The sequence below is a fragment of the Amblyraja radiata genome, chromosome 18 (genome assembly GCF_010909765.2).
Source record: "Amblyraja radiata isolate CabotCenter1 chromosome 18, sAmbRad1.1.pri, whole genome shotgun sequence".
Lineage (NCBI taxonomy): Eukaryota > Metazoa > Chordata > Chondrichthyes > Rajiformes > Rajidae > Amblyraja > Amblyraja radiata.
Window position 1 is genome coordinate 47,813,965 of NC_045973.1, and position 15,397 is coordinate 47,829,361.

Consider the following 15,397-nt stretch of genomic DNA (forward strand, 5'->3'; position numbering starts at 1 on the left):
CAAAATACTGGCACTGTGGCCAGCGGTGTTGCTGCCTTACAGCGCCAGAGACCCGGGTTCAATCTCGACTACTGTTGCTGTCTGTACGGGGTTTGTACGTTCTCCCCGTGACTGTGGTTTGTACATTTTCCCCGGGAGCTCCAGTTTCCTCCCACCCTCCAAAGACGTACAGGTTTGTAGGTTAATTGGCTTGGTGTAATTGTAAATTGTCTCTAGAGTGTGTAGGATAGTGTTAGTGTGCGGGGATCGCTGGATGGCACGGACTTGCTGGGGCGAAAACCTGCTTCTGCCCTGTATCTCTATACTAAACTAAACTAAACTAAACTAAACTAAACTAAACTAAACTAAACTAAACTAAACTAAACTAAACTAAACTAAACTAAACTAAACTAAACTAAACTAAATCTCAAGAGAAAAACTTACTTTGCTTTTGTAATGGGCAGAGTCTGTGACAGTGTTCACACTCTCTTGTGTCTCTGTTTTGCTTTGTTTCCTTGCCTGTGAACTGGCTAGAGTTTGCAAAGGTCCGCAGTTGGGAAATACTGACTAAAAAGGAGGGGGGGGGGGGGGGGGGGGGGGGCGGATTCAGTTACCAGTCTATGATGTTGAGGGCGTTTCTTTGCAGATGTAACCTTCTGCCCCGAGCTAAACACTTCAGATACTCTTTACAAAAATTCAGGTTCATAGAAAGAAATGTGAGCAACTTTGTTTAGTTTAAGGAGTGTCAAAATGAACTGCAGATACTGGTTTACACTGAAGATACACACAAAATGCTGGAGTAACTCAGCAGGTCAGGGAGCATCTCTGGGCAAAAGGAACAGGTGATGGTTTTGGGTCTGATGAAGGTTTCTCGACCTGAAACAACACCTATTGCTTTTCTCCAGAGATGCTGCCTGCCTGACCTGAATTACTCCAGCACTTGGTGTCTATCTTTTGTTTATTTTAGTTTAGTTAGTGTACAGTGAAAAGCTTTTTGTTGCGTGGTATCCAGTCAACGGAAATACTATATATGATTACAATCGAGCCGTCCAGAATGTATGGATACAGGATAAAGGGAATAACGTTTATTGAGAGGGAATTGGTGAGCTTGGCTTTCAATTTCATTTCAGCATGGAACTATTGCACAGCTTCTATGAATAATATTTATAGACTATGTTCTATATTCTACCAAAGGTTGCATTACAAAGTGGGTGAGCCCTGAATAACAAGAACCTTTTATTGATAACATGGCTCATAACTCACCAAAATGCTGGAGTAACTCAGCGGGTCAGGCAGCATCTCTGAAGAGCATGGGTAGGTGACGTTTCGGGTCGAGACCCTTCTTCAGAAGGGCCTACTCAGGACTGTTTGACCCAAAACGCCACCTTCCCACATTCTCCAGATTTACCGCTGCCCAGCCCACTGAGTTACACCAGCACCTTGTGGCTTAGCAACTGTAGATGCTGCTTTACTTAAAAAGACACAAAGTGTTGGAGTAACTCAGCAGGGTCAGGCAGCAGCATCTCTGGAGAACATAGATAGACGGATGACGTTTTGGGTCGCGACCGTTAACGTAGAAGATAGAATAGTTCCTTGTATCTGCATTAACCTCGGAGTTTGTTTGTGAAATGCCTTCAGGTCCCCTGTAGAGAGAGGATATCTCTCCTATCTGTGCGTCAATTTTAATCACAGAGCTCGCTGCCTCTTGAGGGTCAATGTAGTGTATCTCCCACTTAATCGTCAGCTGTAGAATCAGTTTCTGCCCACTGCCTCAAAGTGCAACCAGGCTGCAAATCATCCAAGATAGCTTTAACCCGTGCTCTCTCTCTCTCACTATATCATTGAAATGATAAGCCATCGGTCGGCCCGCTCCGTGCTGGCTGCCTGCCCAGCCTGCGTTCTTAATGTTCTCACTGCAACAGGTCACAAGTCACCAGTACTGGAGTAAACAGGCTCTCTGAGCAAGCCAGGGTGCACACTACAGCCATTGTGCACGGATTAGTGTCATTTATACACACTTTATGTTACAAACTGTGGTACAGAGAGAAAGTGGGAAGGAGAGGGAGGGGGGGTGGAGGGTTAGAGGGGAGAGGGGAGAGAGGGAGGGGGGGAGAGAGGAAGGGGAGAGGAGGGGATGGGAGAGAGGAGAGAGGGAGGGGGAGAGGGGAGAGGCAGGGGGAGGGGGAGTGGGGAGAGAGGGAGGGAGAGAGGGTGGGGGAGAGGGGGGGGGGGAGAGAGGGAGGGGGAGAGAGGGAGGGGGGAAGGGAGAGAGAGAGGGGGACGGCAGAGAGAAACAGAGAGAGAATGAGAGGAACAGAAGAATCTGAAGCAAGCACCTCACTATTATTGGTTATTATTTATGAAATAAAAATCTTTTATCCAAGGTAACAAGAATAACAATGCGCAAAATTAAAATGGTTATTGTGACAAAATGGGGAAGAAGGATTTAAAAAGCTGCCGCTATCTAAATGGCGTCAAGTTGAGAAAAGGGGAAGTACAACGGGATCTGGGGGTCCTTGTACATTAGTCTATGAAAGTAAGCATGCGGGTACAGCAGGCAGTGAAGAAAGCGAATGTCATGTTGGCCTCTATAACAAGAGCAATCGAACATAGGAGCAAAGAGAATATAGGAGCTCTGCAGTAAGGAGCAAGCCATTTAGAACGGAGACGAGGAAACACTTTTTCTCGCAGAGAGTGGTGAGTCTGTGGAATTCTCTGCCTCAGAGGGCGGTGGAGGCAGGATCTCTGGATGCTTTCAAGAGAGAGCTAGTTAGGGCTCTTAAAAATAGCGGAGTCAGGGTATATGGGGAGAAGACAGGGACGGGGTACTGATTGGGGATGATCAGCCATGATCACATTGAATGGCGGTGCGGGCTCGAATGGCCAAATGGTATGCTCCTGCACCTATTGCCTATTGTCTATTGTTTAACAATTATATTAACCGTGTGGAAATTTCTGCATGGATAGATGACGACTCAGAGCATGTCAATAGGGATCTTTTTGTTTATTTCCCCTATCTCAGGATAAAGATTAAAAAAATAACCAAATGGTCCTGCATGTTGAGTGCATAACAAGAGTGACTAAAGGTCAGAGCTGTCCCTTCCACACCTCATTATGCACATACCAAAGATGGGTAAAAATACCAGATTTTAACCAATTCAGACAGGAAATCTTTTATCAATTAAACTTTCTCAAGTTGCTTTTGCTGTTTATTAACTGATAAAAAATGTATCGTCTGTAGCTTTTGCTTTCAATTCTTTAATTGATCATTTTTTTATCATCCTGGCAGCTCCAGAGACCCGGGTTCGATCCTGACCTCGGTGCAGAGGTCCGCGGGCGGGCTGGGGTGACTGTAGGGCTCTGAAAACCTTGTTTCCCAGGGCTGGGTGTGAGAGGGGTGGTTTCTGGGCAGTTCTGCCCAATCAGCAATGTTTTGAGCCACTGCTTTTTATACAGTTTAAGTCGCGACAGTGGGACGGCTGCTCTGACGGACATACTGGGTGAGTACAGTGACACACATTGCTATCCCTCTGGTCTACGGACCTTGCTGTAGGGGGAAAAAATAACGTTAATGTTCAATTTACCTAATCTTTTTGTTAGAAGTTTACCAACGTGTTGATGAGAGATAGATTAAAGGAATAAAACAATCTTACTAGACACAAAAAGCTGGAGTAACTCAGCCAAGCCGGCAGCATCTCTGGAGAGAAGGGTCAAAGCGTTTTTCAGTCTGAAGAAGGGACTCGACCAGAAACGTCACCCATTCCTTCTCTTCAGAAATACTGCATGTCCCGCTGAGTTACTCCAGCATTTTGGGTCTATCTTCGGTGTAAACCAGCATCTGTAGTTCCTCCCGACACAAAACAGCCTATGCCTTTCAATGATTGATGCCATAGTCCCAAGTCCCTGGCTCTGATTGAGGCTCCGACATGTTTCCAAATACACTGGTTGACACTGGGAACATTCAGTGATTTGCAGTTCCCTGGTGGTAAGTGTCTTGCTGTGGTGTCCAATAATGCCTGTCCTTATAGCTGGTTGAATGACAAGTAGTCGATACTTGCAGCTATTTTAGGCTCCAGGTTCTGGCCAGTTTGGTCGGGTGGAATGAACTGGGACACCATATCCAATAGGTTTTCTTGCACCCCATGCACACTAGGAGTATGTTCTGCACACCCCTCTTCAGGGTCAGCCCAGAATTGACCCCCCATACTCCCCTCTGATGAGGGAGAAACACTGTGCAGCCCTACAAGAGGTGTTGCTGTAGGACTTACTAGCTGCCCACCGTGACTAGTCTCCATCTCCCGGAGCCTGCCACTTTGGAGTATTTGCTCCAACAGCCGCTCCAACTAGCTCCAATGCTCTCGAGCACTGGCCACTCGCGGCTGCTCCTGAAGCCGCTCCAACCGGCCCCAATGCTCACGGGCACTGGCCGCTCGCGGCTGTTCAAAGTCGGACTCATCGGAGTCAACGACTCTGTTAGTTTTTTGCTTCGCTTTACCGCCCGGCCGTGGCCGGTGCGGGAGCGAAGTCGGGCACAGCTGTTCCCATTACGGGAGATTGGCGTGCAGTTGGCTGCTGCTGCTGGCTGCCCGCAACTCCGCGGTTCTCCCCCGCCAGCTTTTTCGCAGCCTTCGTGGATCTGTCCATGCCTCCACCTGTGAAGTAAGTGGAAAGAACGCAGAGTCTCCTTACCTGCTGTTCCCGGCTTTCAAATTCTGCCGCTAAGGGGAACGTCGTTCCCCCTGCTGTGACTCGTTGCAATGCATGTAGCGATATGACACGCATGCGTCCTAGCGGGGTTCTTCACGTAGTCACTCACGTGACTCCGAAGTAAAATTAGAAGTAAATGGCATACATAGACACACACGTGGGAACTCGTTTAAACTCATGAACATAAACTTGGCATCTCGTCGACAACCACGAGTTTGATTTTTTCTTTCACTCGGGATCACTCGTGGGTGGACTCGCACCGTGAGACAGGGCCAGTATTAAGAGGAGAATGTTTCCTTTATTGGGAGAACCTGTAAGTAGGGGTCAGCATTTGAAAAATAAGAGGGTCGCCCATTTACCACAGAGATGAGGGAACAAGTTTTTTATTCTCAGAAGACTATGGGTCTATGGAAATCTCTTTTTAAAGGGTGGTGGAAGGTGAGAAGTTGGGCATTTTTAATGCGGAGGTGGGTAGACATGTGACAAGTTAGGGTGAATGTTATGGTGAGTATACAGGAATGTGGGATTCAAGTTGCAATCAGATTACCCATGATCGAAGTAAATGGTATAGAAGACTCACAGGGCTGAGTGGTCTCCTGTTATTAATTCAGGGGTGTCAGGGGTTATGGGGAGAAGGCAGGAGAATGGGGTTAGGAGGGAGAGATAGATCAGCCATGATTGAAAGGCGAGGTAGATTTGATGGGCCGAATGGCCTAATTCTGCTCTTATCACATATATCTTCACATAATAACTGGCTCTAAACCATTTTGGGACATCCTTAGATCATGGCTGGTGTTTTATAAATGGACAATGATTTATCACATGGAATCTGCTTTCAGGACATAAGCGACTGTTTTGTATTCCTGGATACCATTCTAAACAAAGAGTTGTACAATGGCACAGCTGGTAGAGCAAAGATCTAGTTTCAATACCAACCTCGGATGGAGTTTGCCCATTCTCCTTGTGACCGTGTAGGGTTCCTCTGGATGCTCCGGTTTCCTCCCACACCCCAAAGACATGCGGGTTTGCAGGTTAATTGGCTGCTGTAAATTGCCCAGTGTGTGTTGGGAGTGGATATAAAAGTGGGATAACATAGAACCAATGTGAAAGGTGGGCAATGGATCAGCGTTCTCGTCGCGTCCCCCGTCAGTACCCAGGCTCGCCTGGGGAAGCCAATGATCCTTCCAGCAGACTAAATTCTACAAGACGACGCCTGAGAGCCAAGTCAAAGAATCCTAGTCATTATCCCAAAGCCGAAAGCAGCAACAACGACCAGCCTCAAGAGCACCTAGCAGTTGGACCTGCTCTCCGAATACTACAACTGAATGTTGAAGGCCTCTCTGCAGCCAAGCGACGCCTCATCGAAGTCCTTGCCCACCAACACTCCATTGACGTCATCTGTCTCCAAGAGACTCATGTTGGCACAGAGGAAGCGGGCCGTTACACCATCCATGGCTTTGATCTTCTTTGCTACGCTCCCCATGCCAAACATGGACGTGCCACCTATGTGCGCTCCGAGATAGCTGAAGCAAGTCACCTGACCATAACAAGTTTCTCGGATACCATAACTATTGGTGGTTTCCACATTGTCAATGTGTACAAGCCACCAAGTGCCAACTGGGATCTGCAAGTCCTACCCACCCTTCCCCACCCTGCCATCTATGTGGGAGACTTTAACAGCCACCACCCTGACTGGGGTTACCCAGCAGCGGATCATGATGGGGAGGCACTTTCAGACTGGGCATCCAGAAATGACCTTGCTCTCATACACGACCCAAAACAAAGAGGAACATTCCACTCTGCCAGGTGGAACAAGGACTACTCTCCTGACCTGTGCTGGGTCAGCTCTTTGAATGGAACCCATTACCCTGCACAGACCCTCATCCTGGAAGATTTCCCACACAGTCAACACCGCCCCTCACTCATACACATCGGCCTACACCTCCCAGTCATAAACAGTCCAAGAAAGATGCGCTGGAATTTCCGCAAAGCCAACTGGAAGAAATACAGTGAAACTCTAGACCAGAGTGTTGTTACCATCCCACTCCACACCATCACTGTAGATGAAGCATACAACCGTTTCTGCAGCGCCATCTATAAAGCCGCCCACAAAACAATTCCAAGAGGCTACCGTCCCCTCTACGTCCCATGCCTGGATGGAGAAAGCGCTGCCCTCCTACAAACCTACAAAACATCAGGGGACCCTGAGATAGCAGAACATCTCATTGAATCACTATCTTCAGCTCGGCAAAGGAAATGGGAGGAGACAGTAACAGAGCTAAACTTCACCCACTCTAGCAGAAAATGCTGGAGCCTCATCCGCCGCCTAGGAGCTGCACAGAAACCCCCTACCCAAAGCCGACCTTCTGTCACACCCAACCAGGTTGCATCCCACCTACTGAATATTGCAAAAGCACCCCAAGACAAGTCCACCAGAAGAGCTGTCGCAACAGAGCTAAGGACGCTTCGACGAACACCTGGAAAGGAAAGAAACCCTGAGCCCTTCGAGGTGGCTGAACTGGAGAAGGTCCTGCAGGGCCTGAAATGTGGAAAGGCAGCAGGTTATGATAACATCTCTCCAGAGTTCATGAAACACCTGGGCCCCCGAGCTCTAACCTGGCTGACCCAACTCTACACTAGGGCCATACAGACTAACTCCATCCCAAAGATATGGCGGACAGCAAAAGTCATTGCTATACCAAAACCTGGCAAAGACGAAAAACTACCAGCAAGCTACCGCCCAATCTCTCTACTCTGCGTCCCACTCAAAATCTTAGAACGCCTTATACTACAACGTATATCTCCAGGAGTAGAAGAGATTCTCAGTATGGATCAGGCAGGTTTCCGCAAGGACCGCAGCACAGGAGAACAAGTTCTGGCCCTAACCACCTGCATTGAAAACGGCTTCGAGAACAAACTGAAGACCGGGGCAGTGTTCCTTGATCTCACCGCAGCCTATGACACTGTGTGGCACAAAGGCCTCCTCCTAAAACTCACCAAAGCACTCCCTGCCTGGGCATCAGAAACCATCAAATCTCTGCTCTCCAACCGCAGGTTCAGAGTTCACCTTGGTCAGAACAAGAGTGCATGGAGAATACAGAAGAATGGGCTCCCGCAAGGGTCAGTTTTAGCCCCAACCTTGTTCAACCTTTACACAAATGACCTACCCACCACCAAATCCCGCAAATTCATCTATGCAGATGACATCTGTTTGGCCTTCCAAGCACCAGATTTTGGTACATTGGAACAGGTGCTCAATGAAGACCTTGCTAAACTGGACGAGTACTGCAAAACCTGGCGCCTAAAACCAAGCCCAGCAAAAACGGTCTCTAGTGTGTTCCACCTCCATAATGCAGAAGCCACAAGAGAACCAAACATCTATCTGAGCAGGACCAAACTGAAGTATGCCCCCACTCCAACCTACCTCGGAGTGACCCTTGACAGGACCCTATCCTTCAAGGAACATCTTAAAAGAACAGCAGCTAAGGTGAAGTCCAGAAACAATCTCCTCAGTAAGCTTGCTGGCTCAAAGTGGGGGGCAGCAGCCCCCACACTGCGCATTTCAACACTAGCCCTTGCATTTTCTTCAGCCGAATATTGTGCCCCTGTTTGGTCCAGGTCATCCCACACACACCATGTGGATACCCAATTGAACTCAACAATGAGGATCATCACAGGAACAATCCGCTCAACACCACTCCCCTGGCTCCCTGTCCTAACCAACATAGCCCCTCCACACATCCGGCGAGCAGTCCTCACTCAAAGGATGCTCCAAAAGACCAAAAACTCCCCTCACCTGCCAATTCACACGGACATCTTCAACCCACCCACTGCTCGACTTCCATCTAGACGACCAATTTGGAAGAACCCACCACCAGCTGATTTCACCATCCAATCAGCTTGGAAAAGGGAATGGGAGTCCAAGGATGTCCCAAATAAACATCTGGTGTCAGACCCCACCCTACCGGTCCCTGGCACCAATCTCCCAAGGAAGCAGTGGACGACGCTGAATAGATTCAGGACTGGACATGGCCCCTGCTTGGCCAGCCTTCACAAATGGGGCAGCAGTCCAACCCCATGGTGTGCTTGTGGAGAGCAGCAAACAATGCAACACATCATTGAAGCATGCCCTCAACAAAGACTCAAAGGAGGACTTGTCACCCTTCATACAGCAGATCAAGAGGCAACTGCTTGGCTAAAGGACTTTGCATTCGCTAAATAAAAAATGTGAAAGTGGTGAACGATGGTCAGCATGGATTCAGTGGGCCGAAGGGTCTGCTTCAATGCTGCATCTTGCAATCAATCAATTGAGTGGTAACAGGGGAGTGAGAATTAATTTCAATAAATTGTCAGCGACATGTAGACTGCTTTAGGAAGTGACTGACACCAATGCACCCTTGAAGATGTTTAACAAAACCTTGCATTTAATCTGCCAATTTCTGGAAGGAACGAAAAAAACTCCTTCCTATTTTTGGAATCATGTTTTGGATGAAACATCCCCAAAGCTGTAATATTGCTCTTCTCAGTCACTGCCCAGTTTGGGGCTTTGATTCACATAACAGACATATATAAGGCAGATGTTAGACACAAAAAGCTGGAGCAACTCAGCAGGTCGGACAGCATCTCTGGAGAAAAGGAATTGGTGATGTTCTGAAGAAGGGTCTTGACCCGAAACATCACCTATTTCTTTTCTCCAGAGAACCCGGCTGACCTGCTGAGTTACTCCAGCTTTTTGTGTCTATCTTTGGTTTAAACCAGCATCTGCATTCCTTCCGACACATATATAAGGCAGAAGTAAAAATCTATTATGCATACTGTAGATGCTAGACATTTCACTAACCAGTATTTGGATCACCATCAGTTAACAAAATAATCATGGAGACACTCCTTTCAGGTAGTTTCTTTTCTTGATGGGCCTTGTTCAGAAGCTCCACTGCTTTCAGCATAGGGGAATTTATATTTGTTGCTATAACACAAAGAAATATCACATTGTCTTTTAAAACATCACAATCTGTTGAATAAAGTTACCTGTATCCCCACCACACAACCAAATTCGAGGCTGGCAGCTGAATTACACTAAGGAAACTTTGGTTAATAATCCAACAATCAAAGCAGATAGACGCAAACTGATGGAGTAACTCAACCGGTCAGGCAGCATTTCTGGAGAAAATAAATAGCTGACGTTTCAGGTCGAGACCCTTCTTCAGGCTGAGTCAAGGGAGAGGGATGGGTCTTGACCCAAAATATCATCTAATCCTTTTCTCCAGAGATGTCGCCTGACCCGATGAATTACTCCAGCATTTTGTGTCGATCTTCAGTGTAAACCAGCATCTGTGGGTTCCTTCCTACACGTAACAAGCAAGGAATTCCTTTTGGGACACAATTCCAAGTTTGGCAAATGAGGCTGTAGATGTGAAAACTTCAAAGGTACAAGACGCCACGTAGTCACAGCTGCTTGTCCTGACCCATTAGTGCTCAGTGAATGAAAAGCTGTTCTGGTGGAGTCAGTGACAGGGACCGATACAACCTCTCAGCTCTCGAAGGAGAATTTAGACAATTTCCCAACACGATCCATTCCAAGGGACCAATTTTCAACCTTGGTTTTGTGTGCAGACAGGATTACGGGTTAACAAAACAGGAGCTCAGAAATCATTGGGCCAATTCTGTTCAAGTACTGACAGAGAATATACATTTTTATTGAGAGAAAGGGAGAGATACTTTGAAGAATAGTAGCTATACTTCCTGCTATGTTTCCTCTTCCTGTTAACACATTTTGCAATTCATTTATTCAACTCATTCATTTTGCAATAATTATTTTTTACCTCCAATGGGCATAATTGTTCGCACAAAAGTTTTGGCATCATCCACATTTCCCCGGCTTGCTTGAAACAGGGAATTCCTCCATGTTTCATGAGCATCATCAAATATTATAATAGCAAAATGATCCTTTTCGTCCATGTCATCCAGTATTTTTACAAGGGCTTCATTTGTCTGAAAAATATGACATATCAGTTTATAATTGTAACCTCAGAAGCTTTGATTGCAAGAATTACAGTAACATTGAGCCTCCGTATGTTCTTTCTAGATACCCTCCACCTGGCATGTTGTCTTGCCATGGCAGCTCCCTTTGACATGCAGACAGCAACTAATGAGTATGCATTTGGTAAAGGTGACCAGAATAGACCAGATGTGCTGAGGGAACAGTTACTTACATTTAGTACAGGCTTCAAGCATTAATGATGAAATTTGCTCCAAAATGCTATGGTTTCTAACAAGGAAGCAATCTACATTTTGGGCGACTTCAATTTATTTGATGTTCAATGATCTGAGTGGGAATTAAGTAATGTGACAGGGGAGGAGGTACACCATAATGACACCATCATTGTTTCCTTGCAGCAACTACATTTTCTTGATAAGTATGGGTGTCAGGGGTTATGGGGTGAAGGCAGGAGAATGGGGTTGAGAGGGAAAGATAGATCAGCCATGATTGAATGGCTGTTGACTTAATGGAGCTTAAGTCAATTGAAATTGAAATTGACTTAATGGGCCAAACGGCCTAATTCTGCTCCCAGAACTCATGAACATAAAATTATGAAATAAACTCTGGGGTCTCATAGATTATCAGGTGGGAGAATAACTGATGGCAATGGCCACCCTTAACACATTGTCTTTTTGAATATTACAATCTAGAATATCATTAGCTGTCTTTACCCCATGAACTACCATTAAATGCTGGACTGCTGATTCAGTTTGGTTGAGAAGTGGACATTTGATCTAAATCCTTGTGCCTATGTTATAACTGTTGGGGAATTCCACTGCTCAGGTGAAGATTTGCATTAGACTTACTCCCATAGCTCTGGAAGGAATGGTCCTTAGGAATGTCATAGGAAGAAAGTAAGCCAAATGCAATGTTAGCATTTATTTCAAGAGGATTAGAATATAAAGAGCAAGGATGTTTACAAGCTTTGTAAGATGCTGGTCAGGCCACATTTGGTATATTGGGACCAGTTTTGAGACCCATATCAGAGGAAGGATGTGTAGGCCTTGGAGAGGGTTCGGGGAAGGTTTATGACAATGAACCCAGGGATGATTAATTAACTTAGGAACGTTTGATGGCTCTGGGCTTGCATTTACTGAAGTTTAGAAGGTGAAGGGGGATCTTATTGAAACCCACCAAATAATGAAAGGACTAGATTGTGGATGTGGCGAGGAACCACAGTAGAGAGGCACCATTTTGACCTTGTACAAGACAGAGTCCAGCCCACCCATAAAGTCTAGCGCTTACTGGAAATGGCAGTATTTTCTTCCATCTGATAGTAGTGGTTGCGTGAAATAATGGGGTGGTCAGTTTAAGGTAGAGATAGATAGATTCTTAATTAGTACAGGTGTCAGGGGTTATGGGGAGAAGGCAGGAGAATGGGTTCAGGAGGGAGAGATAGATCAGTCACGATTGAACGGCAGGGTAGACTTTATGCGTCAAATGGCCTAATTCTGCTCCTATCACTTATGGTCTTATAAACCCAAACAGGTTTCCTTACCTGTCGCATTTTAGTGCCTGACATGGATCCGCTGTGGTCTATCACAAATATAACATTTTTTGGAATCTTGGTTAAGTTGGCAGGTGCAAAATGATGCACAAAATACCCATTTACAATCTGAAAAAATTAAGAAAGCATCATCAGATTAAATCAACAGGGTCTTCAGAGGTTTTCACTTTAAAAGTGTTTTTCAGATACCTGAATAGAGCCTGCAGACAGATCTCTATGGACATCATAATATATATTGAATTCTCCATCCAGAACTGTATCATGACAATCATGGCACGTGCGCTGTTGTCTCAGAGATGGTTTGAAGGAAACATGCCCCTGAGCAAAAGAGTGAATCCGTGTTAATTTTTCTGCACGTTGTTTCAGTAAAGTTTAGTCTTTACAATAATTGTAAATTGTTCAACAATGGGGCAGTACGGTGGCAGAGCCGTACAGCGGCACAGTGGTAGAGTTGCTGCCTTACTGCACCAGAGATCTAGGTTCCATGCTGACTACGGGTGCTGTCTGGACAGAGTTTGTACCTTCTCCCTGTGGCCGCGTGGGTTTTCTTCGGTTTCCTCCCACAATCCAAAGGCATACAGGTTTGTAGGTTAATTGGCTTTGGTAAAAATTGCGAATTAGAAACATAGAAAATAGGTGCAGGAGGAGGCCATTCGCCCTTCGAGCCAGCACCGCCATTCATTGTGATCATGGCTGATCGTCCCCTATCAATAACCCGTGCCTGCCTTCTCCCCATATCCCTTGACTCCACTAGCCCCTAGAGAGAGTTAGATAGAGCTCATCTAACTATCTCTTAAATCCATCCAGTGAATTGGCCTCCACTGCCCTCTGTGGCAGGGAATTCCATAAATTCACAACTCTCTGGGTGAAAAAGTATTTTCTCACCTCAGTCTTAAATGACCTCCCCTTTATTCTAAGACTGTGGCCCTGGTTCTGGACTCGCCCAACATTGGGAACATTTTTCCTGCATCTAGCTTGCCCAGTTCTTTTATAATTTTATATGGTTCTATTAGAAACCCCCTCATCCTTCTAAACTCCAGTGAATACAAGCCTAGTCTTTTCAATCTTTCCTCATATGACATTCCTGCCATCCCAGGGATCAATCTCGTGAACCTACTGCCTCAATCACAAGGATGTCCTTCCTCAAATTAGGAGACCAAAACTGTACACAATACTCCAGATGTGGTCTCACCAGTGCCCTATACAACTGCAGAAGAACCTCTTTACTCCTATACTGAAATCCTCTTGTTATGAAGGCCAACATTCCATTAGCTTTCTTCACTGCCTGCTGTACCTGCACGCCAACTTTCAGTGACCGGTGTACAAGGACACCCAGGTCTCGCTGCACCTCCCCCTTACCTAACCTAACCCCATTGAGATAATAATTGTCCCTCGTGTGTGTAGGATTGCATTAGTGTGTGGGGATCACTGGTTGGCGTGGACACGGTGAGCCGAAGGGCCTGTTTCCACGCTGTATCTCTAAACTAAACTAAACTCAAATTTCATACCTTCGTTCCATTCAGACTCTTCCTCACAATTGAAGCAAACTCATCCTTTGGGAACTTTGCATCAACATCCAGAAAGGAAATTCCTTGTTGTTCAAAAATATGTACATCAATCTGGAAACAAGAATTCCAAATGTAGTGAAACTCATTCATCATCAACTGAGAAAATCGCAAACAGCCAAATCTATAAGCCAGTAGCATTGGTGCCTCTAGTGTGATACCTGGAAGTGATTGACCAGCTGCTTGGGGTTCACTCGGATGCTCATTTCATATTTGCCCAAGTGCCGTTTTAATAATTCTTCATACGTTAGTTCAAATGTGACTTTTTTGGTTGGTGCAATATTTACGGACACATCAAACTTTTCCATTTTTCTTCCCGATCGCCTTTGTGAATTAAAATGAAAAGCAGGCAGTAAATGGTCCATCCAACATGGCAAGAAATTGCAGAAAGTTGTGACATAGCCCAGACCATCACGCAAACCAACCTTCCTTCCATTAACTCCATGTACACTTCACACTGCCTTGGCAACACCACTGGTATAACCAAGGTCTAGTGTCACTCCCTCTACTACCCCCTCCCAACAGGTTAGAGGTACAGGAGTATAAGAACACGTGAAGACGGAGCACCTGGGGAAAACACATTGAGAGAACATACAAATCCTGTACAGACAGCACCCGTAGTCATGATCGAACCCGGGTCTCTGGTGCTGTGTGCCACAACTCCACCGCTGCGCCACCATGCCGCCACATGAGGAAGCTGTCAGGCAGACAAGAGTTCTGGATGGCGTGAAGAACCTTGAGGCCATGCACATTGAATCCCTGGCTAAAACGCTGGACAGAACACCCAGCTTCACAAACTATCTGCCCACTTCCCCAGTCACCCATGTCCTGCCCATTGGTGGAAAAGTTGACGGTTCCAACATTGAACTCATTAGTCACCTGAGAACCCAAACTGGGATCAAGTCATCTTCAACTCAAATGAACTGAAAGAAAAACAAGATGAGATAATTATAGGGCAATTTATAACATATTACTAAATTTGAGGTGGTGGAAGCAAACCATTTTAAGGGATCTTCCAGAATACTTTCCACCAAGAAAAGGAAATTCTAAATCGAAGGCCCATGATCAGTGGCTAACTAAACAAGTTAAAGATACTATTACTCCAAGACTGCTTAATCCTCCAACAACGTTCATCACCATTCACAACTCCACATCTCTGCTGCTACCATACTAATCAGTCCACATACATTTTCTTCCAAGTCATTTATACATATCACAAATAGCAGGTCCCAGCAGAACCTTGCAGAACACCACTAGTTGCAGACCTCCTGTCAGAGTAGCAGCCATCCACCTCTACCCTCTGTCTTCCATGGCCAAGCCAATTTGAATCCATTACCAAGTTTCCATGCATCCCAAGGTGCATTTAATTTTCTTGATCAGCCCGTCTCGAGGGAACTTGTTGAAGGCTTTACTATGGCTCATGTGTATAACATCCACTGTTCTACTATTATCAAACATCACTAAAGAAGCCACAAAAAATCTTCCAGTTGTACTAGGGGACATAGGACCTAGAGTGACAGAGGAACTGAAGGAAATTCACATTAGGCAGGAAATAGTGTTGGGCAGACTGATGGGACTGAAGGCTGATAAATCCCCTGG

The 15,397-nt window shown here is 45.9% G+C and overlaps 1 protein-coding gene across 1 annotated transcript in view; it reads right to left on the reverse strand.

The window, feature by feature from the left end:
• LOC116983527 (inter-alpha-trypsin inhibitor heavy chain H3-like) overlaps window positions 1–15,397 on the reverse strand; it is a 119,647-nt gene that overhangs the window by 81,105 nt on the left and 23,145 nt on the right. The window contains exons 6-11 of the mRNA XM_033037336.1: window positions 13,960–14,122; window positions 13,742–13,852; window positions 12,423–12,551; window positions 12,225–12,341; window positions 10,509–10,677; window positions 9,527–9,652 (exon numbers count right to left, since the gene is read on the reverse strand). Coding sequence (XP_032893227.1) covers window positions 9,527–9,652; window positions 10,509–10,677; window positions 12,225–12,341; window positions 12,423–12,551; window positions 13,742–13,852; window positions 13,960–14,122 — 815 coding nt within the window. The remainder of the gene's footprint in view (window positions 1–9,526; window positions 9,653–10,508; window positions 10,678–12,224; window positions 12,342–12,422; window positions 12,552–13,741; window positions 13,853–13,959; window positions 14,123–15,397) is intronic.